Source organism: Manacus candei, unplaced genomic scaffold, assembly GCF_025592945.1.
Source record: "Manacus candei isolate 608988 ecotype Guabito, Panama unplaced genomic scaffold, ASM2559294v1 h1tg000311l, whole genome shotgun sequence".
NCBI classification, from domain to species: Eukaryota; Metazoa; Chordata; class Aves; order Passeriformes; family Pipridae; genus Manacus; species Manacus candei.
The window spans coordinates 1-26,118 of NW_026138359.1; the positions used below are offsets into that span (position 1 = coordinate 1).

Below are 26,118 nucleotides of genomic sequence, written 5' to 3' on the forward strand. Positions count from 1 at the left end.
CCCCGCCCCCCGCGTGGGGGGGGAGGCTTCCGCCCCGACGGGGGGGCTGGGGGGGGCCTGGCCAAGGTGCTGGGGGGGGCCGGCCCCGGGGGGGTCCCCGTGGTGGCCAAGGGGGTGGCCAGCGCGGCGGGGGTGGGGGTGGCCCCCCAGCCCGGCCGGGGGGCCGTGAAGCAGCTGCTGCTGCAGCCCCTCAGGGCGGGGGGGGGGGGCAACGGCCCCGGGGGGGGGGGGGCAACGGAGGGGGGGCGGGGGGGGGGCAACACCCCCCTGAAACCCGGCGTGACCCTGGCGCCGGCGCAGGTGAGGGGGGGGGGAGGAAAGGGGGTGGAATAGGGGGGGTTTGGGGGATTTGGGGGGGGAAAGGGGGGGGGTTGGGGGGGAGAAATGGGGGATTTGGGGGGTAAAAGGGGGGGATTGGGGGGGAAAAGGGGGGGTTTGGGGGGGGAAAGGGGGATTGGGGGGGTAAAAGGGGGATTTGGGAGGGGGGAAAGGGGGGGATTGGGGGGTGAAAGGGGGTCTGGGGAGGGAAAAGAGGGGGTTTGGGGGGTTAAAGGGGGAGAAAGGGGGATTTGGGGGGGGAAAAGGGAGTTTTGGGGGGAAAAAGGGAGTTTGGGGGAGGTAAAAGGGGGATTTGGGGGGGGAAAATGGAAGTTTGGGGGATGAAAACCGGGGTGTGAGGGGGTAAAAGGCGTTTAGGGGGGTAAAAAGGGGGATTTGAGGGGGTAAAAAGGGGTCTGGGTGGGTAAAAGGGGGATTCTGGGGGGTAAGAGGGGCCTGGGGGAGTAAAACAGAGTCTGGGGGGAAAAAGGGGGGTAAAAAGGGGGATTTGAGGGGGTAAAAGGGGTCTGGGGGGGTAAAGAGGGTTGAAGAGGGGGTAAAAGGGAGGTTGGGGGGGGAAAAAGGGGGTCTGGGGGGGGAAGGGGGATTTGGGGGGGGGAAAGGGAGTTTGGGGGAGGAAAAGGGGGCTGTGAGGGGGTAAAAGGGGGATTTGGGGGGGGTAAAAGGGGTCTGGGGGGAGGAAAAGGGAGTTTGGGGGGGGGGAAAGGGGGATTTGGGGGGAAAAGGGGGGGTTTGGGGGGGGGAAAGGGGGGATTTGGGGGGGAAAGGGGGGGAAAGGGCGGTTTGGGGGGTTTGGGGTGGTTAAAGGCGGTTTGGGAGGGTTAAAGGGGGGTTGGGGTCGACTGAAGGGGTTTGGGGGGGATCTCTGGTGGGATTTGGGGTCTCTGTGTCCTTTGGTGCCCCCGGGGTGTTTTGGGGTGGGATTTGGGGTCTCTGGTGGGATTTGGGATCTCTGGTGGGATTTGGGATCCCTGGTGGGATTTGGGGTCCCTGGTGCCCTTTGGTGCCCCCGGGGTGACTTTGGGGTGGGATTTGGGGTCCCTGGTGCCCTTTGGTGCCCCCGGGGTGACTTTGGGGTGGGATTTGGTGTCCCTGGTGCCCTTTGGGTGCCCCCGGGGTGACTCTGGGGCGCGTTTGGTGTCCCCCCCCCAGGGCGAGTCGAAGCGCATCACGCTGGTGCTGCAGCAGCCGGGGGCGGCGGGGGCGGCGCCGGGGCAGCGCCACGTGGTGCTGGGCACCCTGCCCGGCAAGCTGGTGGTGCAGGGGGGCCCCCCCGGCGCCCCCGGCCCCGCCAAGGCCGCGCCCGGCCCCGCCAAGGTGGTCACCATCCAGCTGCAGGTGCAGCCGGCGCCCGGCGCGGCCGGCGCGGCCCCGGCGACGCCGGCGGGGCCGCAGAAGATCCAGCTGGTCCAGCAGGCCGGGGCGGCGCCCGTGGGCGTGGCGCAGGTGCCGCAGGTGGTGGGCGCCGCCGGGCACCGGCTCACGGTGCCGCTCAAGGTGGTGCTGCAGCCCCAGGTGAGGGGGGGGCGGGGCTTGGGGGTTGGGCAACGGTGGTCTTGGGGGTTGGCCAATGAGGGTCTTGGGTGTTGGGCAACTTTGGGGTGGGTGGTTGGTCAACTTTGGTCTTCGTGGTTGGCCAACCTTGGAGTTTGCTCAACGTTGGTCTTGGGGGTTGCTCAACGTTGGTCTTGGTGTCGGGTCAACTTTGGTCTTCTTGGTTGATCAGCGTTGGTCTTGGTGGTCGGTCAACGTTGGTCTTGGGGGTCCTTGACCTTGGCGGCCCAAATGTGGCCGTGGGGGTCACTTGACCTTGGGGTTGGGGGTTGGTCAACCGTTGGCTTGGTGGTTGGTCAACCTTGGTCTTCATGGTTGGTCAACGTTGGTCTTGGGGGTTGCTCAACGTTGGTCTTTGTGCTTGGCCAACGTTGGTCTTGGGGGTTGGTCAACCTTGGTCTTCGTGGTTGGTCAATGTTGGTCTTGGGGGTTGCTCAACGTTGGTCTTCATGGTTGGTCAAACTTGGTCTTGGGGGTTGGCCAATGTTGGTCTTGGGGGTTGCTCAACGTTGGTCTTCATGGTTGGTCAAACTTGGTCTTGGGGGTTGGCCAATGTTGGTCTTGGGGGTTGGTCAACCTTGGTCTTCATGGTTGGTCAATGTTGGTCTTCATGATTGTCCAACGTTGGTTTTGGGTGTTGGCCAACTTTGGTCTTTGTGGTTGGCCAACCTTGGTCTTGGGTGTTGGCCAACTTTGGTCTTGGGGGTTGGCCAACTTTGATTTCCGAGGTCACCCACCATCGGTGACCGCCCCTGACCCCCCCCGTGTCCCCCCCTTTGCCAGGCGGGCTCGTCGCAGGGCGGCTCGCCGGGGCTCTCGGTGGTCAAGGTGCTGAGCGGCGCCGAGGTGGCGGCGGTGACGGCGGCGTCGGCGCCGCGCGGCCCCTCGGACGAGAGCCGCAAGCTGGAGCACCAGAAGAAGCAGGAGAAGGCCAACCGCATCGTGGCCGAGGCCATCGCCCGCGCCCGCGCCCGCGGCGAGCAGAACATCCCCCGCGTGCTCAACGAGGACGAGCTGCCCAGCGTCCGCCCCGACGACGACGGCGAGCGCAAGCGGCGCCGGAAGGGCCCCGGCGAGCGCGGCGGCGGCGCCGGAGCCAAGGAGGAGCGGCCCCGGCGCGGCAAGGGCCAGGGCGGCGGCGGCAAGAGCAAGGGCCGCGGCAAGGCCAGGTGAGGGGGGGCCTGGGGGGTTGGACTTGGCGGCCAACCGGGGGCTTGGGGGTCAACTGGGGTTGGTCTTGGTGGTCATTGTGGCCAATGATGGTGTTGGTGGGCGTTGGGTTTTGGTCGTGGGGGTCGCTCAACTGTGACCTTTGGGGTCCCTTGGCCGAGGTCGTGGTGGCCACTCAACCGTGGTCTTGGTCACTCAACTGTGGGCTTGGTAAGTCAACCAGAGCTTGGGTCACCCAACCATGGGCTTGGTTAGCCAACCATGGTCTTGGTTACCCAACCGTGGTCTTGGTAAGTCAACCATGGGCTTGGTTACCCAACCATGGTCTTGGTTAGCCAACCGTGGTCTTGGTAAGTCAACCGTGGCTTGGGTCACCCAACCATGGTCTTGGCCACCCAACGATGGACTTGGTCACCCAACTGTGCTCTTGACCACCCAACCATGGGCTTGGTCACCCAACCACAGTCTTGGTCACCCAACCATGGTCTTGGTCACCCAACCACAGTCTTGACCACCCAACCACAGTCTTGGCCACCCAACCACAGTCTTGGCCACCCAACCACAGTCTTGGCCACCCAACCACAGTCTTGGCCACCCAACCATGCTCTTGGCCACCCAACCACAGCTCTTTCCCCCCTCCCCCCCCCCAGCACCATCACGCCGGTGGTCGGCAAGAAGCGCAAGCGCAACGCCTCCTCCGACAACTCCGACTCGGAGGCGCTGCCGGCGCCGTCCCCGCGCGACGATGACGAGTCCAGCGTCCAGGTACCGACCCCGCCCGTGTCCCCCCGCCCCGCCCCGCCCTGCCCAGGCCCCACCCACCCCTCGTGTCCCCCCCCAGAAGCGCCGGTCGAACCGGCAGGTGAAGCGCAAGAAGTACACGGAGGACCTGGACATCAAGATCACCGACGACGAGGAGGACGAGGAGCTGGACGTGACGGGGCCGGCGCGGCCCGAGCAGCTCCAGCAGCAGCTCCAGCTCCAGCAGCAGCAGCAGCAGCAGCCGCCGGTGCCGGTGACGGCGCCGGCGCCCGAGCCCGAGGGCGAGGCCCTGCCCTCCATGCAGTTCTTCGTGGTGGGTGCCGGGGGGGTTGGGGGGGCTTGGGTGGGGGCTTGGTGTTGGTTGGGTCTTTCTGGTCTTGGTTGGGGTTGGGTGGGTGGTCTTGGTTGGGGTTGGGTGGTTGGGCTTGGTTGGGGTTGGTTGGGTGGTTGGGTTGGTTGGGGTTGGGTGGGGGGTTGGGTTGGTTGGGGTTGGTTGGGTGGTTGGTCTTGGTTGGGGTTGGGTGGTTGGGTTCGTTGGGGTTGGTTGGGTGGTTGGGGTTGGTTGGTCTTGGTTGGGGTTGGGTGGTTGGTCTTGGTTGGGGTTGGGTGGGTGGTCTTGGTTGGGGTTGGGTGGTTGGGCTTGGTTGGGGTTGGGTGGTTGGGTTCGTTGGGGTTGGTTGGGTGGTTGGTCTTGGTTGGGGTTGGGTGGGTGGTCTTGGTTGGGGTTGGGTGGTTGGGTGGTTGGGGTTGGTTGGGTTTGGTTGGGGTTGGTTGGGTTTGGTTGGGGTTGGTTGGGTGGTTGGGGTTGGTTGGGTGGTTGGGGTTGGTTGGGGTTCGTTGGGGTTGGTTGGGTGGTTGGGTTCGTTGGGGTTGGTTGGGGTTGGTTGGGGTTGGGTGGTTGGTTTTGGTTGGGGTTGGTTGGGTGGTTGGGGTTGGTTGGGGTTGGTTGGGGGGTTGGTTTTGGTTGGGGTTGGTTGGGGTTGGTTGGGGTTGGTTGGTCTTGGTTGGGGTTGGTTGGGGTTGGTTGGGGTTGGGTGGGTGGTTGGGGTTGGTTGGGGTTGGTTGGGGTTGGTTGGTCTTGGTTGGGGTTGGGTGGTTGGGGTTGGTTGGGGTTGGTTGGGGTTGGGTGGGTGGTTGGGGTTGGTTGGGGTTGGTTGGGTGGTTGGGGTTGGTTGGGTGGTTGGGGTTGGTTGGGGTTGGTTGGGTGGTTGGGGTTGGTTGGGGTTGGTTGGGGTTGGTTGGGGTTGGTTGGGTGGGTGGTCTTGGTTGGGGTTGGGTGGGTGGTTGGGGTTGGTTGGGGTTGGTTGGGTGGTTGGGGTTGGTTGGGTGGTTGGGGTTGGTTGGGGTTGGTTGGGTGGTTGGGGTTGGTTGGGGTTGGTTGGGGTTGGTTGGGTGGTTGGGGTTGGTTGGGGTTGGTTGGGTGGTTGGGGTTGGTTGGGGTTGGTTGGGGTTGGTTGGGTCTTCCTGGTCTTCATTGGGTTCATCCTCCTCTTCTTCCTCCTCTTTCTCCTTCTCTTCTTCCTCTTCCTCCTGCTCTTCCTCCTCCTGCTCTTCCTCTTCTTCCTTCTCCTCCTCCTCTTTCTCTTCTTCCTCCTCTTCTTCCTCCTCTTCCTTCTTCTGTTCTTCCTCCTCCTCCTCCTCCTCCTCCTCTTCCTGCTTTTCTTCCTTCTCCTGTTCTTCCTCTTCCTCCTCCTCCTCCTGCTCTTCTTCTCCTTCTCCTCTTCCTCTTCCTCTTTCTCCTTCTCCTCCTCCTCCTCCTCTTCCTCCTCTTCCTCCTTCTCCTGTTCTTCATCTTCCTCCTCCTCCTTTTCCTCCTCCCCTTCCTCTTTCTCCTCTTCCTCCTCTTCCTCCTCCTACTTCTCCTCCTCCTCTTCCTTCTCTTCCTTCTTCTCCTCCTCTTCCTCCTTTTCCTTCTCTTCCTCTTTCTCCTCTTTCTCTTCCTCCTCCTTCTCTTTTTCTTTCTCCTCCTCCTCCTCTTCCTCTTTCTTCTTCTCTTCTTCCTTCTCCTTTTCCTCTTTCTCCTCTTCCTCCTCCTCCTCTTCCTCTTTCTCTTTCTTCTTCTCTTCTTCCTCCTCCTCTTCCTCCTCCTCCTCTTTCTCCTCCTGCTCTTCCTCCTGCTCTTCCTCCCCTTCCTCTTCCTCCTCCCTTTCTTCCTCCCCTTCCCTTCCTCCTCCTCCTCCTCCCTTCCTGCCGCAGGAGAACCCGAGCGAGGAGGACGCGGCCATCGTGGACAAGGTGCTGTCCATGCGGGTGGTCAAGAAGGAGGTGAGGGGTTCGGGGTTCAGGGGGGTTTTTGGGGGGCAGGGACCCCCCAACAGGGGCCTCCTGACCTTCCTCCCAACCCTCCTCCTCCTCCTGCCCCTGCGCAGCTCCCCTCGGGCCAGCTGGTGGACTGCGAGGAGTTCTTCGTCAAGTACAAGAACTAGTAGGTGTCTCACACCCCAAAAACACCTAAATGGCCCCAAAACGTCCCCAAAACTGGCCCCAAAACCCCCCCCGGGTGACCCCAAACCCCAAAACACCCCCTGGGTGACCCCAAACCCAAAAACACCCCTGGGTAACCCCAAACCCCCCAAACTGTCCCCAAAACCCCCTGAAATGTCCTGAAAAGTCTCCCCTGGGTGACCCCAAACCCAAAAACCCCCCTGGGTGACCCAAAAACCCCCCTGGGTGACCCCAAACCCCCTGAAATGTCCCCAAAAACCCCCCAAACTGTCCCCAAAACTCCCCAAAACTGGCCCCAAAACCCCCCCTGGGTGACCCCAAACCCCAAAACACCCTGGGTGACCCCAAACCCCCACAAAATGTCCCCAAAAACCCCTGAAATGTCCCCCAAAACCCCCCTGAGTGACCCCAAGCCCCCTGAAATATCCCCAAAAAACCCTCAAAATGTCCCCAAAACACCCCAAACTGGCCCCAAAAACCCCTCTGGGTGACCCCAAACTCAAAAACCCCCCCTGAGTGACCCCAAAACCCCTCAAACGGTGTCCCAAATCCCCCAAACTGTCCCCAAAAACTCTCCTGGGTGACCCTAAAGCCCCTGAAATGTCCCCAAAAACCCCTGAAATGTCCCCAAAAACCCCTTGGGTGACCCCAAACTCCCCCAAACTGCCCCCAAAACCCCCCAAAATGACCCCAAAACCCCCCAAACTGTCCTCAAAACCCCGAAAATGTCCCTAAAACCCCCCAAATTGACCTCAAACTACCCCAAACTGTCCCCAAACCCCCTGAAATGTCCCCAAACTCCTCCAAACTGCCCCCAAACCCCCCAAATTGATCCCAAAGCCCCCAAATGACCCCAAACTCCCCCAAAATGTCCCTAAAACCCCTCAAACTGACCCCAAACCCCCTGAAATGACCCCAACCCCCCCAAAATGTCCCTAAAACCCCCAAATTGATCTCAAACCCCCTGAAATGTCCCAAAACCCCCCGAAATGACCCCAAACCCCCCGAAATTCACCCCAAACCCCCCAAACTGACTCCAAACCCCCCAAAATGACCCAAACCCCCCAAAATTCACCCCAAAACCCTCCGAAATGACCCCAACCTCCCCAAAATGTCCCCAAAACCCCCAAATTGATCCCAAACCCCTGAAATGTCCCCAAACCCCCCAAAATGACCCCAAACCCCCCAAATTGACCCCAAACCCCCCAAACTGTCCCCAAACCCCCCAAAATGTCCCTAAAACCCCTCAAACTGACCCCAAACCCCCTGAAATGACCCCAACCCCCCCAAAATGTCCCTAAAACCCCCAAATTGATCTCAAACCCCCTGAAATGTCCCAAAACCCCCCGAAATGACCCCAAACCCCCCGAAATTCACCCCAAACCCCCCAAACTGACTCCAAACCCCCCAAAATGACCCAAACCCCCCAAAATTCACCCCAAAACCCTCCGAAATGACCCCAACCTCCCCAAAATGTCCCCAAAACCCCCAAATTGATCCCAAACCCCTGAAATGTCCCCAAACCCCCCAAAATGACCCCAAACCCCCCAAATTGACCCCAAACCCCCCAAACTGTCCCCAAACCCCCCAAAATGACCCCAAACCCCCCAAATTGACCCCAAACCCCCCAAACTGTCCCCAAACCCCCCAAAATGACCCCAAACCCCCCAAATTGACCCCAAACCCCCCAAACTGTCCCCAAACCCCCCAAAATGACCCCAAACCCCCCAAATTGACCCCAAACCCCCCAAACTGTCCCCAAACCCCCCAAAATGACCCCAAACCCCCCAAATTGACCCTAAACCCCCCAAACTGTCCCCAAACCCCCCAAACTGCCCCCAAGCCCCCAAAATGACCCCAAACCCCCTGAGTGACCCCAAACCTTCTGAAATGTCCCCAAACTCCTCTAAGTGACCCCAAACCCCCCCAAACTGACCCCAAACCCCCCAAACTGTCCCCAAACCCCCCAAAATGTCCCCAAACCCCCCCGAAATTCACCCCAAACCCCCCAAACTGCCCCCAAAACCCCCCGAAATGACCCAAAACCCCCTTAATTCCCCCCAAACCCCCCAAACCGACCCCAAACCCCCCAAATGAACCCAAACCCCCCCTGGGTGACCCCAAACTGCCCGAAATGACCCCAAAACCCCCCGAAATGCCCCAAAATCCCCGAAATTCCCCCCAACCCCCCCCCAGCTCGTACCTGCACTGCGAGTGGGCGTCGGTGGCGCAGCTGGAGCGGGACAAGAGGATCCACCAGAAACTCAAACGCTTCAAGACCAAGATGAGCCAGATGAGGCACTTCTTCCACGAGGTGGGGGCACTTTGGGGCCAAAAACGGGGGGTTCGGGCAAAATGGGGGGTTTGGGGGGAAAATGGGGGGTTGGGGGAAAATGGGGGTTTGGGGTAGAAAAATGGGGGGTTTGGGGGGGGAAATGGGGGTTTGGGGGGAAAATGGGGGGTTTGGGGGGAAAATGGGGGAATTGGGTAAAGGAAAGGGGGGTTTGGGGGGAAAAAATGGGGGTTTGGGGGGGAAAAATGGGGGGTTTGGGGGGAAAATGGGGATTTGGGGGAAAATGGGGGATTGGGGGGGAAAATGGGGGGTTTGGGCAAAGGAAAGGGGGGTTTGGGGGGAAAAATGGGGGGTTTGGGCAAAGGAAAGGGGGGTTTGGGGGGAAAAATGGGGGGTTTGGGGGGAAAAATGGGGGTTTTGGGGGGAAAAATGGGGAGTTTGGGCAAAGGAAAGGGGGGTTTGGGGGGAAAAAATGGGGGGTTTGGGGGGAAAAATGGGGATTTGGGCAAAAATGGGGGATTGGGGGGGAAAATGGGGGAATTGGGGGGAAAAATGGGGGATTTGGGCAAAAAATGGGGTTTGGGGGGAAAAATGGGGGTTTGGGCAAAAAATGGGGGAATTGGGGAAAAAAATGGGGGTTTTGGGTGGCAAAATGAGGGTTTAGGGCAAGAAAAGGGTTTTGGGGGAAAATTGGGGGGTTTGGGCAAAAAATGGGGTTTGGGGGGAAAAAATGGGGGGTTTGGGAAAAAATGGGGGGTTTGGGAAAAAAATGGGGGTTTGGGGGGGAAAAATGGGGGGTTGGGGGGAAAATGAGGGTTTGGGGGGGAAATGGGGGATTTGGGGGGGAAAATGGGGGGTTTGGGCAAAGGAAAGGGGGGTTTGGGGGGAAAAAATGGGGGGTTTGGGGGGAAAAATGGGGGGTTGGGGGGGAAATGGGGGATTTGGGGGGGAAAATGGGGGGTTTGGGGGGGAAAAATGGGGATTTGGGGGAAAATGAGGAGTTCTGGGCAAGAAAAAGATTCTGGGTGGAAAAATGGGGGTTTTGGGGGGGAAAAGTGGGGGGTTTTGGGTGGAAACCTTTGATTTTTGCTTGGGAAAAAAATCCGGGTTTGGGGCCGAAAAATGGGGGGGTTTTGGGGGAAATCAATGAGGTTTGGGGAGAATAAATGAGGTTTTGGGGGAAATCAATGAGGTTTTGGGGAAATCAATGAGGTTTTGGGGAAATCAATGAGGTTTTGGGGGAAATAAATGAGGTTTTGGGGAAATCAATGAGGTTTTGGGGAAAATCAATGAGGTTTTGGGGAAATCAATGAGGTTTTGGGGGAAATAAATGAGGTTTTGGGGAAATCAATGAGGTATTGGGGAGAATAAATGAGGTTTTGGTCACAAAATGGGGGTTTTGGTGGAAATCAATGAGGTTTTGGGGGAAATCAATGAGGTTTTGGGGGAAATCAATGAGGTTTTGGGGGAAATAAATGAGGTTTGGGGAGAATAAATGAGGTTTTGGGGGAAATAAATGAGGTTTTGGGGAAATCAATGAGGTTTTGGGGGAAATAAATGAGGTTTTGGTCACAAAATGGGGGTTTTGGTGGAAATCAATGAGGTTTTGGGGGGAATCAATGAGGTTTTGGGGGGAATAAATGAGGTTTTGGGGAGAATAAATGAGGTTTTGGGGGAAATAAATGAGGTTTTGGGGAAATCAATGAGGTTTTGGGGAAATCAATGAGGTTTTGGTCACAAAATGGGGGTTTTGGTGGAAATCAATGAGGTTTTGGTGGAAATCAATGAGGTTTTGGGGGGAATAAATGAGGTTTTGGGGGAAATAAATGAGGTTTTGGGCACAAAACGGGGGTTTTGGGTGGAAAATGGGGGTTTTTTGGGTCAGGAAAGCGCGTTTTTGGGGTGTTTTGAGCCCAAAATTGGGTGTTTTGTGCAGGATGAGGAGCCCTTCAACCCCGACTACGTGGAGGTCGATCGGATCCTGGACGAGTCCCACGGCGTCGACAAGGACAACGGCGAGGTGGGGCCCCAAATTTGGGGGGGTTTGGGGCTTTTTGGGGCTTGGGGGGGGGGCGGAGCCCCAAAAATGGGGATTTGGGTGGATCTGAGGGTGGGAGAGCCCCCCAAAAATCGGATTTTTGGTGGAATTGAGGATGGTAGATTCTTCAAAAATCAGATTTTTGGTGAATTTGAGACCCAGAGACCCCCCAAAAATCAGATTTTTAATGAATTTGAGACCCAGAGACCCCCCAAAAATCAGGTTTTTTGATTAATTTGAGTTCCAAAAATCAGATTTCTGATGGATTTGAGCTCAAAAAATCAGATTTTTAATGAATTTAGTCTCCAAAAATCAGATTTCTAATGGATTTGAGCTCCAAAAATCAGATTTTTGCTGGATTTGAAACTTGTAGACCCCCCCAAAAATCAGATTTTTGATTAATTTGAGCTCCAAAAATCAGATTTCTGATGGATTTGACTTCCAAAAATCAGATTTCTGATGGATTTGAGCTCCAAAAATCAGATTTTTGCTGGATTTGAGACTTGTAGACCCCCCCAAAAATCAGATTTTTGATGAATTTGCCTTCCAAAAATCAGATTTTTGATGAATTTGAGCTCCAAAAATCATATTCTTGTTGGATTTAAGACCCATAGATCCCCAAAAATCAGATTTTTGATGAATTCGAGTTCCAAAAATCAGATTTCTGATGAATTTAATCTCCAAAAATCAGATTTTTAATGAATTTGAGCTCCAAAAATCAGATTTCTGATGAATTTGACCTCCAAAAATCAGATTTTTGCTGGATTTAAGACCCATAGACCCCCCAAAAATCAGATTTTGGATGAATTTGAGTTCCAAAAATCAGATTCTTGCTGGATTTAAGACCAATAGACCCCCCAAAAATCGCATTTCTGATTAATTTGATCTCTAAAAATCAGATTTTTAATGAATTTGACTTCCAAAAATCAGATTTCTGATGGATTTGATCTCCAAAAATCAGATTTTTGATGAATTTGAGTTCCAAAAATCAGGTTTTTAATGAATCTGATCCCCAAAAATCAGATTTTTGCTGGCTTTGAGCCCCCCAGCCCCCCCAAACCCCCATTTTTGCTGGGTTTGAGCCCCCCAGCCCCCCCAGCCTCCCCTTTTTTTGCCCCCCCAGCCGGTGGTGTACTTCCTGGTGAAGTGGTGCTCGCTGCCCTACGAGGACAGCACGTGGGAGCTGCAGGAGGACGTGGACGAGGCCAAGGTGGCCGAGTTCCGGCGCGTGCAGGCGCGGCACCCCGAGCTCAAGAGACAGGTAACACGGGGCGGGGCCTGGGCGGGGCTCTCTCACCTGGGCGTGGCTCTCACCTGGGCGTGACTCTCACTTGGGCATGGCCCTTACCTGGGTGTGGCCCAGTGGGTGTGGCTCCCTCACCTGGGTGTGTCCCTGGGTGGGGCTGTGGGTGTGTCCTTTGTTGGTGTTCTCTTGGGTGTGTCCCCTTGGGCGTGTCCCTCACCTGTGCTGTGTCCCCCACCTGTCCTTTACCTGTCCTTACCTGTCTTTGAGTCTCACCTGTCCCCCCACGTGTGTCCCCTTGGGTGTGTCCCCTGTGGGCATGTCTTTCATTGGTGTCCTCCTGGGTGTGTTTCTGGGCGTGTCCCTCACCTGTGCTGTGTCCCCCACCTGTCCTTACCTGTCCTTGAGTCTCACCTGTCCCCTCTGGGTGTGTCCCTTTGGGTGTGTCCCTGGGCGTGTCCCTGTGGGCGTGTCCCTCCCCTGTGTTCCCCTGGGTGTGTCCCTGGGCGTGTCCCTGTGGGCGTGTCCCTCCCCTGCGTGTCCGTGGGCGTGTCCCTGTGGGCGTGTCCCTCACCCTGTCCATTTGGGGGTGTGTCCCTCCCCTGTGTCCCCCTGGGTGTGTCCCTGGGTGTGTCCCCCCGGGCGTGTCCCCTGGGCGTGTCCCTGACCCCGCCGGTGCGTGGGCGTGTCCGCAGCCCCGCCCGCAGGCGGGGGCGTGGCAGAAGCTGGAGGCGTCGCGGGAGTACAAGAACCACAACCGGCTGCGGGAGTACCAGCTCGAGGGCGTCAACTGGCTGCTCTTCAACTGGTACAACAGGTACGGGGGCACCTGGGCTGGGCGGGGCACCTGGGCTGGGCGGGGCACCTGGGCTGGGGTCACCTGGGCATGGGGTCACCTGGGCCTGGGGTCACCTGGGCCTGGGGGTCACCTGGGCCTGGGGGTCACCTGGGTGTGGGGTCACCTGGGCATGGGGTCACCTGGGCATGGGGTCACCTGGGCCTGGGGTCACCTGGGCATGGGGTCAGCTTGGTCTTGGGGTCACCTTGTTCTTGTCCTGGTGGTCTTCTTGTTCTGGTTCTCACCTGTTTCACCTGAGCTCACCTGTGCTCACCTGGGCTCATCTGTGTTCGCGTGTCCCACCTGTGCTCACCTGAGCTCACCCATTCTACCTGTGCTCACCTGTTCCTTATTTGTCTCACCTGTGCTCACCTGTGCTCACCTGAGCTCACCTGTGCTCACCTGTTCTACCTGTGCTGACCTGTGCTCACCTGTTCTACCTGTACTCACCTGTGCTCACCTGTTGCTACCTGTCTCACCTGAGCTTACTTGTTCCTTACCTGTCTCACCCGTGCTCACCTGAGCTCACCTGTCCTACCTGTGCTCACCTGTCCCTCACCTGTCCCTTACCTGTCTCACCTGTCCCCCCAGGCAGAACTGCATCCTGGCTGACGAGATGGGGCTGGGGAAGACGATCCAGTCCCACCTGTCCCTCACCTGTCCCTTACCTGTCCCTCACCTGTCCCACCTGTCTCACCTGTCTCACCTGTCTCACCTGTCCCCCCCCAGGCAGAACTGCATCCTGGCGGACGAGATGGGGCTGGGGAAGACGATCCAGTCGATCGCCTTCCTGCGGGAGGTCCCCGTGTCCCTCACCTGTCCTTACCTGTCTCACCTGTCTCACCTGTGCTCACCTGTCCCCCCAGGCAGAACTGCATCCTGGCGGACGAGATGGGCCTTGGGAAGACGATCCAGTCCCACCTGTCCCTTACCTGTCCCTCACCTGTCCTACCTGTGCTCACCTGTCTCACCTGTCTCACCTGTCCCCCCAGGCAGAACTGCATCCTGGCGGACGAGATGGGGCTGGGGAAGACGATCCAGTCGATCGCCTTCCTGCGGGAGGTGCACGGGGCGGGCGTGCGCGGCCCCTTCCTGGTGATCGCGCCGCTCTCCACCATCACCAACTGGGAGCGCGAGTTCGGCACCTGGACCGGCCTCAACACCATCGTCTACCACGGCAGCCTGGCCAGCCGGCAGATGATCCAGCAGTACGAGATGTACTGCAAGGACTCCAAGGTGAGGGCCTTCATCGTCTTCATCATCTTCATCGTCATCTTCATCGTCATCTTCGTCATCGTTCTCGTCTTCGTGTCCAGCTCCCAATCTTCTTCTCCATCTCCCAACCTTCTCTTCCAAATCCCAACCTTCTGCTCCTGGTCCCAACCTTCATCTTCATCTCCCAACCTTCTGTTCCTGGTCTCAACCTTCATCTCCCAACCTTCATCTTTGTTTCCCAACCTTCTCTTCCAAATCCCAACCTTCTGTTCCTGGTCCCAACCTTCATCTTCATCTCCCAACCTTCATTTTCATCTCCCAACCTTCATCTTCATCTCCCAACCTTCATCTTCATCTCCCAACCTTCATCTCCCAACCTTCATTTTCATCTCCCAACCTTCATCTTCATCTCCCAACCTTCATTTTCATCTCCAACCTTCATCTTCATCTCCCAACCTTCATCTTCATCTCCCAACCTTCATTTTCATCTCCCAACCTTCATCTTCATCTCCCAACCTTCATCTTCATCTCCCAACCTTCATCTTCATCTCCCAACCTTCATCTTCACTTCCCAACCTTCATCTCCATCTCCCAACCTTCTCTTCCGAATCCCAACCTTCTCTTCCAAATCCCAAACTTCATCTCTGTCTCCAAACTTTCTTTTTCCCTTCCCAACCTTTTCCAGCTCCCAGCCTTCTTCTTCATCTCCCAACCTTCATCTCCGTCTGCCAACCTTCTTTTCCAACTCCCAACCTTCATCTTCCATTTCCAAATCTTCATTTGCATCTTCCAACCTTCATCTCCATTTTCTAACCTTCATCTCCCAGTCTTCTCTTCCAAATCCCAACCTTCTTCATCTCCCAATCTTCATCTTCATTTGCCAACCTTTCATCTCCATGTCCCAATCTTCATCTCCACCTCCAAACCTTCTCTTTCAAATCCCAGCCTTCTCTTCCAAATCCCAGCCTTCATCTCCAAACCTTCATCTGCATCTTCCAACCTTCATCTCCATCTCCCAACCTTCTTCTTCATCTCCCAACCTTCATCTTCATCTCCCAACCTTCATCTCCACATCCAGACCTTCATTTCCACATCCCAACCTTCATCTGCATCTTCCAACCTTCATCTTCAGTTCCAAACCTTCATCTTCATCTCCAAATCTTCATCTTCATCTCCAAATCTTCATCTCCATCTCCCAACCTTCATCTTCATCTCCAAACCTTGTTCTCCAACTCCAAACCTTCATTTCCATCTCCAGACTTTCTCCTCCAGCTCCCGACCTTCTCCTCCGCTTCCAGACCTTCTCCACCTCCTCCCACCCTTCTGTTGCCCTTCCAGGCCTTTCTCTCTCCTCCCTGTCCCCTCCCTGTCCCCTGAGGTGTCCCCCTGTCCCCTGAGGTGTCCCCCCATCCCCTGATATCCCCCCCGGTGTCCCCCCCAGGGCCGTCTGATCCCGGGGGCCTACAAGTTCGACGCGCTGATCACGACGTTCGAGATGATCCCATTGGGGTGTCCCCCTCCTGTCCCTTGTGTCCCCTGTCCCCTCCCTGTCCCCTGAGGTGTCCCCCTGTCCCCTGAGGTGCCCCCCATCCCCTGATATCCCCCCCGGTGTCCCCCCCAGGGCCGTCTGATCCCGGGGGCCTACAAGTTCGACGCGCTGATCACGACGTTCGAGATGATCCTGTCGGAGTGCCCCGAGCTGCGCGAGGTCGAGTGGCGCTGCGTCGTCATCGACGAGGCCCACCGGCTCAAGAACCGCCACTGCAAGCTGCTCGACAGCCTCAAGCACATGGACCTGGTATGGGAAGGGTTTGGGGTCATTTTGGGGGGTTTGGGGTCGGTCTGAGGGGGTTTGGGGTCAGTCTGGGGGGTTTGGGGTCAGTCTGGGGGGTTTGGGGTCAGTCTGGACCCACCGGCTCAAGAACCGCCACTGCAAAGCTGCTCGACAGCCTCAAGCACATGGACCTGGTATGGGAAGGGTTTGGGGTCATTTTGGGGGAGTTTGGGGTCAGTCTGGGGGGTTTGGGGTCAGTCTGGGGGGTTTGGGGTCATTCTGGTACCCACCGGCTCAAGAACCGGCACTGCAAAGCTGCTCGACAGCCTCAAGCACATGGACCTGGTACGGGAAGGGTTTGGGGTCATTTTGGGGGAGTTTGGGGTCGGTTTCGGGGGTTTGGGGTCATTCTGGGGGGGTTTGGGGTCATTTGGGGGGGTTGGGGTCATTCTGGGGGGTTTGGGGTCATTCTGGGGGGTTTTGGGGTCATTTGGGGGGGTTTGGGGTTGTTCTGGGGGGTCTGGGGGTGTCCCCAGGTGTCTCACCTGTCCCCAGGTGTTTCAGGTGTCCCCAGGTGTCCCCAGTTGCCTTTAAGTGTCCCCAGGTGTCCCCGGGTGTCTCCCCTGTCCCCAGGTGTCCCCGGGTGTTTTTCCCTGTCCCCAGGTGTTTTTCCCTGTCCCCAGGTGCTCTCAGGTGTGCTCACCTGTCCCCAGGTGTTTCACCTGTCCCAACTGTCCCCAGGTGTTTCAGGAGTCCCCAGCTGTCCCCAGGTGTCCTCAGGTGTCCCCAGGTGTTTTTACCTGTCCCCAGGTGCTCCCAGGTGTGCTCACCTGTCCCCAGGTGTCCCCAGGTGTCCTCAGGTGTCCCCACCTGTCCCCAGGTGTCTCACCTGTCCCCAGGTGTCCCCAGATGTCTCAGGAGTCCCCAGCTGTCCCCAGGTGTCCTCAGGTGTCCCCAGGTGTTTTTACCTGTCCCCAGGTGCTCTCAGGTGTCCTCACCTGTCCCCAGGTGTCTCACCTGTGCCCAGGTGTGCTCACCTGTGTGCCAGTTGCTCCTAAGTGTCCCCAGTTGCCCCCCAGATGTCCCTGCTGCCCTCCAATGTTCCCCCGGTGTCTCACCTGTCCCCAGGTGTTTTTACCTGTCCCCAGGTGTTCTTACCTGCCCCCAGGTGTTCTTACCTGTGTTACCTGCAGGAGCACAAGGTGCTGCTGACGGGGACGCCGCTGCAGAACACGGTGGAGGAGCTGTTCAGCCTCCTGCACTTCCTGGAGCCCCAGAGGTTCCCCTCCGAGGGCGACTTCCTGCGCGACTTCGGCGACCTCAAGACCGAGGAGCAGGTGAGCCCCTCACCTGGGCACACCTGGGCACACCTGGGGGGGGATGTGGGGGGCGTCTGGGGGGGGCTTGGGGTCATCTCGTGGTCCTGGGACACACCTGGGACACACCTGGGGGTACCTGGAGGCACACCTGGGCACACCTGGGGACGCACCTGGAGCTCACCTGGAGCCCTCCCTGAGCTTCCCCACCCCCTCCCCTCACCTACCCAGCTGGGTGGGGGTGTCCCAGGTGTGTCCCAGGTGTGTCCCAGGTGATCTGGGGGTGTCCCAGGTGTGTCCCAGGTGATGTGGGCGTGTCCCAGGCGTGTCCCTCACCTGCCCAGGTGTGTTTGCATCCAGGTGCAGAAGCTGCAGGCTCTGTTGAAGCTGAGGGAGGTTGGGGTATCCCAGGGGGTATTGCAGGTATCTCAGGTGATGTGGGCGTGTCCCAGGTGTCCCAGGTGTGTCCCAGGTGATGTGGGCGTGTCCCTCACCTGCCCAGGTGTGTTTGCCCCCCCCAGGTGCAGAAGCTGCAGGCGCTGCTGAAGCCGAGGGGGGGTTGGGGTATCCCAGGGGAGTTTGGGGTATCCCAGGTGTGTCCCAGGTGATGTGGACGTGTCCCTCACCTGCCCAGGTGTGTTTTTCCCCCTGTGCAGGTGCAGAAGCTGCAGGCACTGCTGAAGCCCAGGGGGGGGTTGGGGTATCCCAGGAGGTGTTGGGGTTACCCAGGTGTCCCAGGTGTGTCCCAGGTGACGTGGGCGTGTCCCAGGTGTGTCCCTCACCTGCCCAGGTGTGTTTGCCCCCCCCAGGTGCAGAAGCTGCAGGCGCTGCTGAAGCCGATGATGCTGCGGCGGCTGAAGGAGGACGTGGAGAAGAACCTGGCCCCCAAGCAGGAGACCATCATCGAGGTGGAGCTGACGGGCATCCAGAAGAGGTTCTACCGCGCCATCCTCGAGAGGAACTTCGCCTACCTGGCCAAGGGGGCGGGGCACGGCAACGTGCCCAACCTGCTCAACACCATGATGGAGCTCCGGAAGTGCTGCAACCACCCCTACCTCATCAATGGTGGGTGTTCTGGGGGCACCTGGGGGGGTCAGAGCACACCTGGGCACACCTGGGCACACCTGGGGGCAGTGGGTGGTACCTGCCCGACACCATGATGGAGCTGAGGAAGTGCTGCAACCACCCCTACCTCATCAATGGTGGGTGTTCGGGGGGCACCTGGGGGGGTCAGAGCACACCTGGGCACACCTGGGCACACCTGGGGGCAGTGGGTGGTACCTGCCCGACACCATGATGGAGCTGAGGAAGTGCTGCAACCACCCCTACCTCATCAATGGTGGGTGTTTGGGGGGCACACCTGAGGGGGTTGGAGCACACCTGGGCACACCTGGGCACACCTGGGCACACCTGGGGGGGTTGGAGCACACCTGGGCACACCTGGGGGATGGTGGGTGGTACCTGCTCGACACCATGATGGAGGTGAGGTCTTGGTGGCCACGTGAGGGTCTTGGTGGTCAAGTGGTGGTCACCTGGAGAGCTTGGTGGTCACCTGGAGACCTTGGTGGTCACCTGGAGGCCTTGGGGGTCACGTGGTGGTCACCTGAGGAAGGTCTTGGTGGTCACCTGGAGGCCACCTGCAGAAGCTCTTGCTGACCACACCGGGGTCTTGCTGGTCACCTGTGGGTCACGATGGCCACCTGGACACCTTGGTGGTCACCTGGGCACCTTGGTGGCCACCTGAGGGTCTTGATGGTCACCTGGTGGTCATCTCGAGACCTTGGGGGTCACCTGGAGGCCTTGGTGGTCATCTGGGGGGGGCCACCTGGAGAGAAGGTCTTGGAGACCGCACCGAGCTTTTGGTGGTCACCTGGACACCTTGGTGGTCACCTGGTGGTCATCTGGAGACCTTGGGGGTCACCTGGACACCTTGGTGGTCACCTGGAAACCTTGGTGGTCATGTGGGGGCCACCTGCAGAAGGTCCTGCTGACCACACCGGGGGTCTTGCTGGTCACCTGTGGGTCACGATGGCCACCTGGACACCTTGTTGGTCACCCGGTGGTCACCTGTTGGTCACCTGTTGGTCACCTGGTGGTCACCTGATGGTCACCTGCCCCCTGTATTTCCAGGAGCAGAGGAGAAGATCCTGTCCGAGCTGCGCGAGGGGCGTCCCCCCGGGGCGCTGCCCCCCGACCTGCACCTGCAGGCCCTCGTGCGCTCGGCGGGGAAGCTGGTGCTGCTGGACAAGCTGCTGCCCAAACTGCGCCAGGGCGGCCACAAGGTGCTCGTCTTCTCCCAGATGGTGCGGTGCCTCGACATCCTGGAGGACTACCTCATCCACAAGAGGTGGGGCACGAGATTTGAGGGGATTTGGGGGGGTTTGGGGTGCCTCGACATCCTGGAGGACTACCTCATCCACAAGAGGTGGGGCACCGAATTTGGGGGGGCTTGGGGGGATTTGGGGGGGATTTGGGGGGGTTTGGGGGGGTTTGGGGTACCTCGACATCCTGGAGGACTACCTCATCCACAAGAGGTGGGACATGAGATTTGGGGGGGTTTGGGGGGATTTGGGGGGGTTTGGGGGTGTTTGGGGGGTATTTGGGGTACCTCGACATCCTGGAGGACTACCTCATCCACAAGAGGTGGGGCACCAAATTTGGGGGGGTTCGGGGGGATTTGGGGGGGATTGGGGGGGTTTGGGGGGGTTTGGGGGGGATTTGGGGTGCCTCGACATCCTGGAGGGCTACCTCATCCACAAGAGGTGGGGCACCAAATTTGGGGGGGTTTGGGGGGGATTTGGGGGGGTTTGGGACATCCTGGAGGACTACCTCATCCACAAGAGGTGGGGCACGAGATTTGGGGGGGATTGGGGGGATTTGGGGGGGTTTGGGGTGCCTCGACATCCTGGAGGACTACCTCATCCACAAGAGGTGGGGCACCAAATTTGGGGGGGTTTGGGGGGGATTTGGGGGGATTTGGGGTGCCTCGACATCCTGGAGGACTACCTCATCCACAAGAGGTGGGGCACCGAATTTGGGGGGATTTGGGGGGATTTGGGGGGGGTTTGGGGGGGTTTAGGGGGGTTTGGGGTGCCTCGACATCCTGGAGGACTACCTCATCCACAAGAGGTGGGGCACGGGGTTTGGGGGGATTTGGGGGGATTTGGGGGGGATTTGGGGGTGTTTGGGGTGCCTCGACATCCTGGAGGACTACCTCATCCACAAGAGGTGGGGCATCAAATTTGGGGGGGTTTGGGGGGAATTTGGGGGTGTTTGGGGGGATTTGGGGGGATTTGGGGGGGTTTGGGGGGGATTGGGGGGGATTTGGGGTGCCTCGACATCCTGGAGGACTACCTCATCCACAAGAGGTGGGGCACCAAGTTTGGGGGGGTTTGGGGGGGATTTGGGGGGGATTGGGGGGGTTTGGGGGGGATTTGGGGGGTATTTGGGGTGCCTCGACATCCTGGAGGACTACCTCATCCACAAGAGGTGGGGCACCAAATTTGGGGGGGTTTGGGGGGGATTTGGGGGGGTTTGGGACATCCTGGAGGACTACCTCATCCACAAGAGGTGGGGCACGAGATTTGGGGGGATTTGGGGGAGATTTGGGGGGGATTTGGGGGGGTTAGGGGGGGTTTGGGGGGCGTTTGGGGGGGTTTGGGGTGCCTCGACATCCTGGAGGACTACCTCATCCACAAGAGGTGGGGCACGAGATTTAAAGGGGGATTTGGGGGGTGTTTGGGGGATTTAGTTCCAGATTTCTCCCATTTTTTGCCTAGAATTTCTCCCATTTTTGTCCTGAATTTATTCCCAAATTTCTCCCATTTTTGTCCTGTATTTACTCCCAGATTTCTCCCATTTTTTACCCAAAATTTTTCCCATTTTTGACCTCGATTTATTCCCAAATTTCTCCTGGTTTTGGCCCAAATTTACTCCCAAATTTCTCCCAATTTTTTACCCAAAATTTCTCCTATTTTTACCCCAAATTTAGTCTCAGATTTCTCCCATTTTTTACCCAAAATTTTTCCCATCTTTGACCTGAATTTAGTCCCAAATTTCTCCTGTTTTTGACCTGAATTTAGTCCCAGATTTCTCCCAATTTTTTACCCAAATTTCTCCTGGTCTTGGCCCGAATTTAGTCCCAAATTTCTCCCAATTTTTACTCAAAATTTCTCCCAATCTTTACCCAAAATTTCTCCCATTTTTTTCCCAAATTTAGTCACAAATTTCTCCCATTTTTGACCTGTATTTAGTCCCAAATTTTTCCCATTTTTTTCCCAAATTTAGTCCCAAATTTCTCCCGTTTTTTTGTCAAATTTAGTCCAAAATTTCTCCCATTTTTGGCCCGAATGTAGCCCCGAATTCCTCCCATTTTTCACCCCAAATCCCTCCCGTTTTTGCCCCAGATTTACTCCCGAATTCCTCCCATTTTTCACCCCAAACTCCTCCCGTTTTCACCGCGAGTTCAGCCCCAACTCCCCCCATTTTTACCCCGAATTCAGCCCCGAATCCCCCCGTTTCTCACCCCAAAATCCCCCCCAGGTACCTGTACGAGCGCATCGACGGGCGCGTGCGGGGGAACCTGCGCCAGGCCGCCATCGACCGCTTCAGCCGCCCCGACTCCGACCGCTTCGTCTTCCTGCTCTGCACCCGCGCCGGCGGGCTCGGCATCAACCTCACCGCCGCCGACACCTGCATCATCTTCGACTCCGACTGGAACCCACAGAACGACCTACAGGTGACAACGCCGGGGGGTTAGGGGGGCTGTTGGGGGGGCCGTTGGGGGGGCCATGTTGGTCCCAGAGGGGGTTCGGGGTCTTGGGGAACCTCCACGGAGGGGTTTGGGGAGCTTGGGGGGGTTCCTGTCCCACCCAAAGTTGGTTTGGGGTCCTGGGGAAACCTCCAGGGAGGGGTTTGGGGGCTCCTTGAAGGTCTTCGTGGAACTTGTGGCACCCAGAAGTGGTTTGGGGTCTTTGGGACCCTCCTGAAGGTGTTTGTGGAGCTTGGGGGGGTTCCTGTCCCACCCAAAGTTGATTTGGGGTCTTTGGGACCCTTCTGGGACCTTGGGGGGGTTCCTGTCCCACCCAGAGTTGATTTGGGGTCTTTGAGACCCTCCTGGGACCTTGGGGGGGTTCCTGTCCCCCCTAAAAGGGGTTTGGGGTATTTGGGACCCTCCTGAAGGTGTTGGTGGACCTTGGGGGGGTTTCTGTCCCCCCCCAAGCTGGTTTGTTGACCCCAGGGGTGGTTTGGGGGTGGTTTGTTGGCCCCGGGGGTGGTTTGTTGACCCCAGGGTTGCTTTGTTGACCCCAGGGTTGGTTTGTTGACCCCAGGGGTGGTTTGTTGACCCCAGGGGTGGTTTGGGGGTGGTTTGTTGACCCCAGGGTTGGTTTGTTGACCCCTGGGCTGGTTTGTTGACCCTGGGGGTGGTTTGTTGACCCCAGGGTTGGTTTGTTGATCCCAGGGTTGGTTTGTTGACCCCTGAGCTCGTTTGTTGACCCCTGGGGGTGGTTGGTTGACCCCTGAGCTGGTTTGCTGACCCCGGGGGCGTCTCCGTTGCCGTTGTCCAGGCGCAGGCGCGGTGCCACCGCATCGGGCAGAGCAAGGCGGTGAAGGTCTACCGGCTCATCACCCGCAACTCCTACGAGCGCGAGATGTTCGACAAGGCCTCGCTCAAGCTGGGCCTGGACAAGGCCGTGCTCCAGTCCATGAGCGGCCGCGAGGGCAGCATCGCCGGGGTGAGCCAGTCGGGGCCGGGGAGCGCGGGGTGGGGCGGCCCCGGGGCGGGGGGGCGCGGGGTGGAGGTTCCTCAAGGGCTTGAGGGCCCAGAGTTGGGTTTGGGGAACCTCGGTTGGGTTTGGGGAACCTCAGTTGGGTTTGAAGAGTCTCAGTTGGGTTTGAAGGTCCCCAGTTGGATTTGGGGATTCTCAGTTGGGTTTGAAGAGTCTCAGTTGGGTTTGAAGAGTCTCAGTTGGGTTTGGGGATCCTCAGTTGGGTTTGGGGATCCTCAGTTGGGTTTGAAGAGTCTCAGTTGGGTTTGAAGAGTTTCAGTTGGGTTGGAAGAGTCTCAGTTGGGTTGGAAGAGTCTCAGTTGGGTTGGAAGAGTCTCAGTTGGGTTTGAAGATCCTCAGTTGGGTTCTCCAAGGGTTGAAGAGCCAGAGTTGGGTTTGAAGACCCCAGTTGGGTCCCCGAAGGGTCAGAAGACCCCAGTTGGGTTCTCCTAAGGTTTGAAGACTTAGAGTTGGGTTGGAAGCCCCCGGTTGGGTTCTCCAAGGGTTTGAAGACCCATAGTTGGGTTGGAAGATCCCAGTTGGGTCCCCCAAGGATTGGAAGCCCCCAGTTGGGTCTCCCAAGGGTCGGAAGCCCCCAGTTGGGTCCCCCAAGGATTGGAAGCCCCCAGTTGGGTTCCCCAAGGTTTGGAAGACCCGTAGTTGGGTTTGAAGGCCCCAGTTGGGTCTCCCAAGGATTGGAAGACCCTGGTTGGGTCCCCCAAGGGTCGAAAGACCCCAGTTGGGTTCTCCAAGACTTTAAAGACTTAGAATTGGGTTGGAAGCCCCCAGTTGGGTTCTCCAAAGGTTTGAAGACCCATAGTTGGGTTTGAAGGCCCCAGTTGGGTCCCCCAAGGATTGGAAGCCCCCAGTTGGGTCCCCCAAGGATCAGAAGCCCCCGGTTGGGTCCCCCAAGGGTCAGAAGCCCCCGGTTGGGTCCCCAAGGATTGGAAGCCGCCGGTTGGGTCCCCCGCGGGTCGGCAGCCCCCGGTTGGGTCCCCCGCGGGTCGGCAGCCCCCGGTTGGGTCCCCCGCGGGTCGGCAGCCCCCGGTTGGGTCCCTGAGGGCGGGAGGCTCCCCGAGCAGATCCAGCAGTTCTCCAAGAAGGAGATCGAGGACCTGCTGCGCAAGGGCGCCTACGCCGCCATCATGGACGAGGACGACGAGGGCGCCAAGTTCTGCGAGGAGGACATCGACCAGATCCTGCTGCGCCGGACCACCACCATCACCATCGAGAGCGAGGGCAAGGGCTCCACCTTCGCCAAGGTAATTAATGGTTAATTAACTAATGAGGGACCACCACCATCACCATCGAGAGCGAGGGCAAGGGCTCCACCTTCGCCAAGGTAATTAATGGTTAATTAACTAATGAGGGACCACCACCATCACCATCGAGAGCGAGGGCAAGGGCTCCACCTTCGCCAAGGTAATTAATGGTTAATTAACTAATGAGGGACCACCACCATCACCATCGAGAGCGAGGGCAAGGGCTCCACCTTCGCCAAGGTAATTAATGGTTAATTAACTAATGAGGGACCACCACCATCACCATCGAGAGCGAGGGCAAGGGCTCCACCTTCGCCAAGGTAATTAGTTAATTAAGGATTAATTAATTAATGAGGGACCACCACCACGAAGAGCGAGGGCAAGGGATCCACCTTCGCCAAGGTGATTAATTAATAATTAATTAATTAATGAGGGACCATCACCATCGAGATCACATCCTTTTCACCCCGACCACGCCCCTTTTAACCGTGACCACGCCCCCTCTGACCCCGACCACGCCCCTTTTAACCGTGTCCACGCCCCCTCTGACCTGGCCACGCCCGCTCTGACCCCGGCCACGCCCCCTTCCCCTCCAGGCGAGCTTCGTGGCGTCGGAGAACCGCCCGGACATCGCGCTGGACGACCCCAACTTCTGGCAGAAGTGGGCCAAGAAGGCCGACCTGGACCTGGAGCTGCTCAACAGCAAGGTGGGGCTCGCCAGGGCGTGGCCCGGGGGGCGTGGCCTGGGGGGGGCGTGTCCCCGCCCCTCTGGCCACGCCCTAAAGCGGGTGGGTGTCCCCCCAGAACACGCTGGTGATCGACACGCCGCGGGTGCGGAAGCAGACGCGCCACTTCAGCACCCTGCGCGACGACGACCTGGTCGAGTTCTCCGACCTGGAGAGCGACGACGACCTCGAGCAGCGCCTGGAGCGCGGCACCGGCAGCGCCCGCGGCACCCGCCGGCACCACCACCACCACCACCAGCAGCACCAGCAGCAACCCCAGCCCCAGCAGGCCGGGGGGGGCCCCTACGGCCGCACCGACTGCTTCCGCGTCGAGAAGAGCCTCATGGTCTACGGGTGAGGGGAGGGCTGGGCGGGCGCCTTCCCTTGGGCCCGTTGACCCTGTCGAGCCCCTCGTTGACCCCGTTGACCCCGTTGACCCCATTGAGCCCCTCGTTGACCCCGTTGGCCCTGTTGACCGTGTCGAGCCCCTCGTTGACTCCGTTGGCCTCGTTGACCCCATTGAGCCCCTCGTTGACCCCGTTGGCCTCGTTGACCCCATTGAGCCCCTCGTTGACCCCGTTGACCCCGTTGACTGTGTCGAGCCCCTCGTTGACCCCGTTGGCCCCGTTGACCGTGTCGAACCCCTCGTTGACCCCGTTGAGCAATGTTGGCCCCGTTGACCCCCCATTGCCCCCGTTGACCTTGTTGACCTCCCATTGATGGTGTTGACCCCCCTGTTGCTCCCATTGGTGGTGTTGAACCTGCGTTGACCCGTCATTGCCCCCGTTGACCTTGTTGACCTCCCATTGACCGTGTTGACCCCCCCGTCGCTCCCGTTGGTGGTGTCGACCCTCTGTTGACCCCTCGTTGCCCCCATTAACCGTGTTGACCCCCCCATTGCTCCTGTTGACTCCCCATTGACCCCCCGTTGGCCCTGTTGACTCCCCGTTGCCCCCATTGACCGTGTTGACCTCCCATTGGCCACTCATTGCCCCCATTGACCGTGTTGACCTCCTATTGACCACTCATTGCCCCCATTGACTGTGTTGACCTCCCATTGGCCACTCATTGCCCCCATTGCCCCCATTGACCGTGTTGACCCCCCATTGACTGCTCATTACTCCCATTGACCAGGTTGACCCCCCATTGACTGTGTTGACCCCCCGTTGACCCCCCCATTGCCCCTGTTGACCCCCCGTTGCCCCCTTTGACCATGTTGATCTTTTATTGACCATGTTGACGCCCCATTGACCCCCCATTGCCCCCATTGACCATGTTGACCTCTCATTGACTGTGTTGACCCCTTGTTGACCCCCCATTGCCCCCATTGACCATGTTGACCCCCCGTTGACCACGTTGACCCCCCTGTTGTCCCC

At 58.5% G+C, this 26,118-nt stretch overlaps 1 protein-coding gene across 1 annotated transcript in view; it reads left to right on the forward strand.

Moving 5' to 3' along the window:
* Window positions 1–21: 21 nt before the first annotated feature.
* Window positions 22–26,118, forward strand: part of LOC127465099 (chromodomain-helicase-DNA-binding protein 8-like) — a gene marked incomplete at both ends in the record, with an annotated part of 41,055 nt that continues 14,958 nt past the window's right edge. Inside the window, 21 exons of the mRNA XM_051775558.1 lie at window positions 22–300; window positions 1,492–1,854; window positions 2,677–3,062; window positions 3,714–3,828; window positions 3,905–4,138; window positions 6,022–6,090; window positions 6,195–6,250; window positions 8,467–8,584; window positions 10,500–10,583; window positions 11,725–11,862; window positions 12,540–12,661; window positions 13,675–13,918; window positions 15,519–15,695; window positions 16,865–17,008; window positions 17,797–18,052; window positions 19,118–19,334; window positions 21,530–21,725; window positions 22,555–22,722; window positions 23,838–24,017; window positions 24,614–24,724; window positions 24,822–25,096. Coding sequence (XP_051631518.1) covers window positions 22–300; window positions 1,492–1,854; window positions 2,677–3,062; window positions 3,714–3,828; window positions 3,905–4,138; window positions 6,022–6,090; window positions 6,195–6,250; window positions 8,467–8,584; window positions 10,500–10,583; window positions 11,725–11,862; window positions 12,540–12,661; window positions 13,675–13,918; window positions 15,519–15,695; window positions 16,865–17,008; window positions 17,797–18,052; window positions 19,118–19,334; window positions 21,530–21,725; window positions 22,555–22,722; window positions 23,838–24,017; window positions 24,614–24,724; window positions 24,822–25,096 — 3,932 coding nt within the window. The remainder of the gene's footprint in view (window positions 301–1,491; window positions 1,855–2,676; window positions 3,063–3,713; window positions 3,829–3,904; window positions 4,139–6,021; window positions 6,091–6,194; window positions 6,251–8,466; window positions 8,585–10,499; window positions 10,584–11,724; window positions 11,863–12,539; window positions 12,662–13,674; window positions 13,919–15,518; window positions 15,696–16,864; window positions 17,009–17,796; window positions 18,053–19,117; window positions 19,335–21,529; window positions 21,726–22,554; window positions 22,723–23,837; window positions 24,018–24,613; window positions 24,725–24,821; window positions 25,097–26,118) is intronic.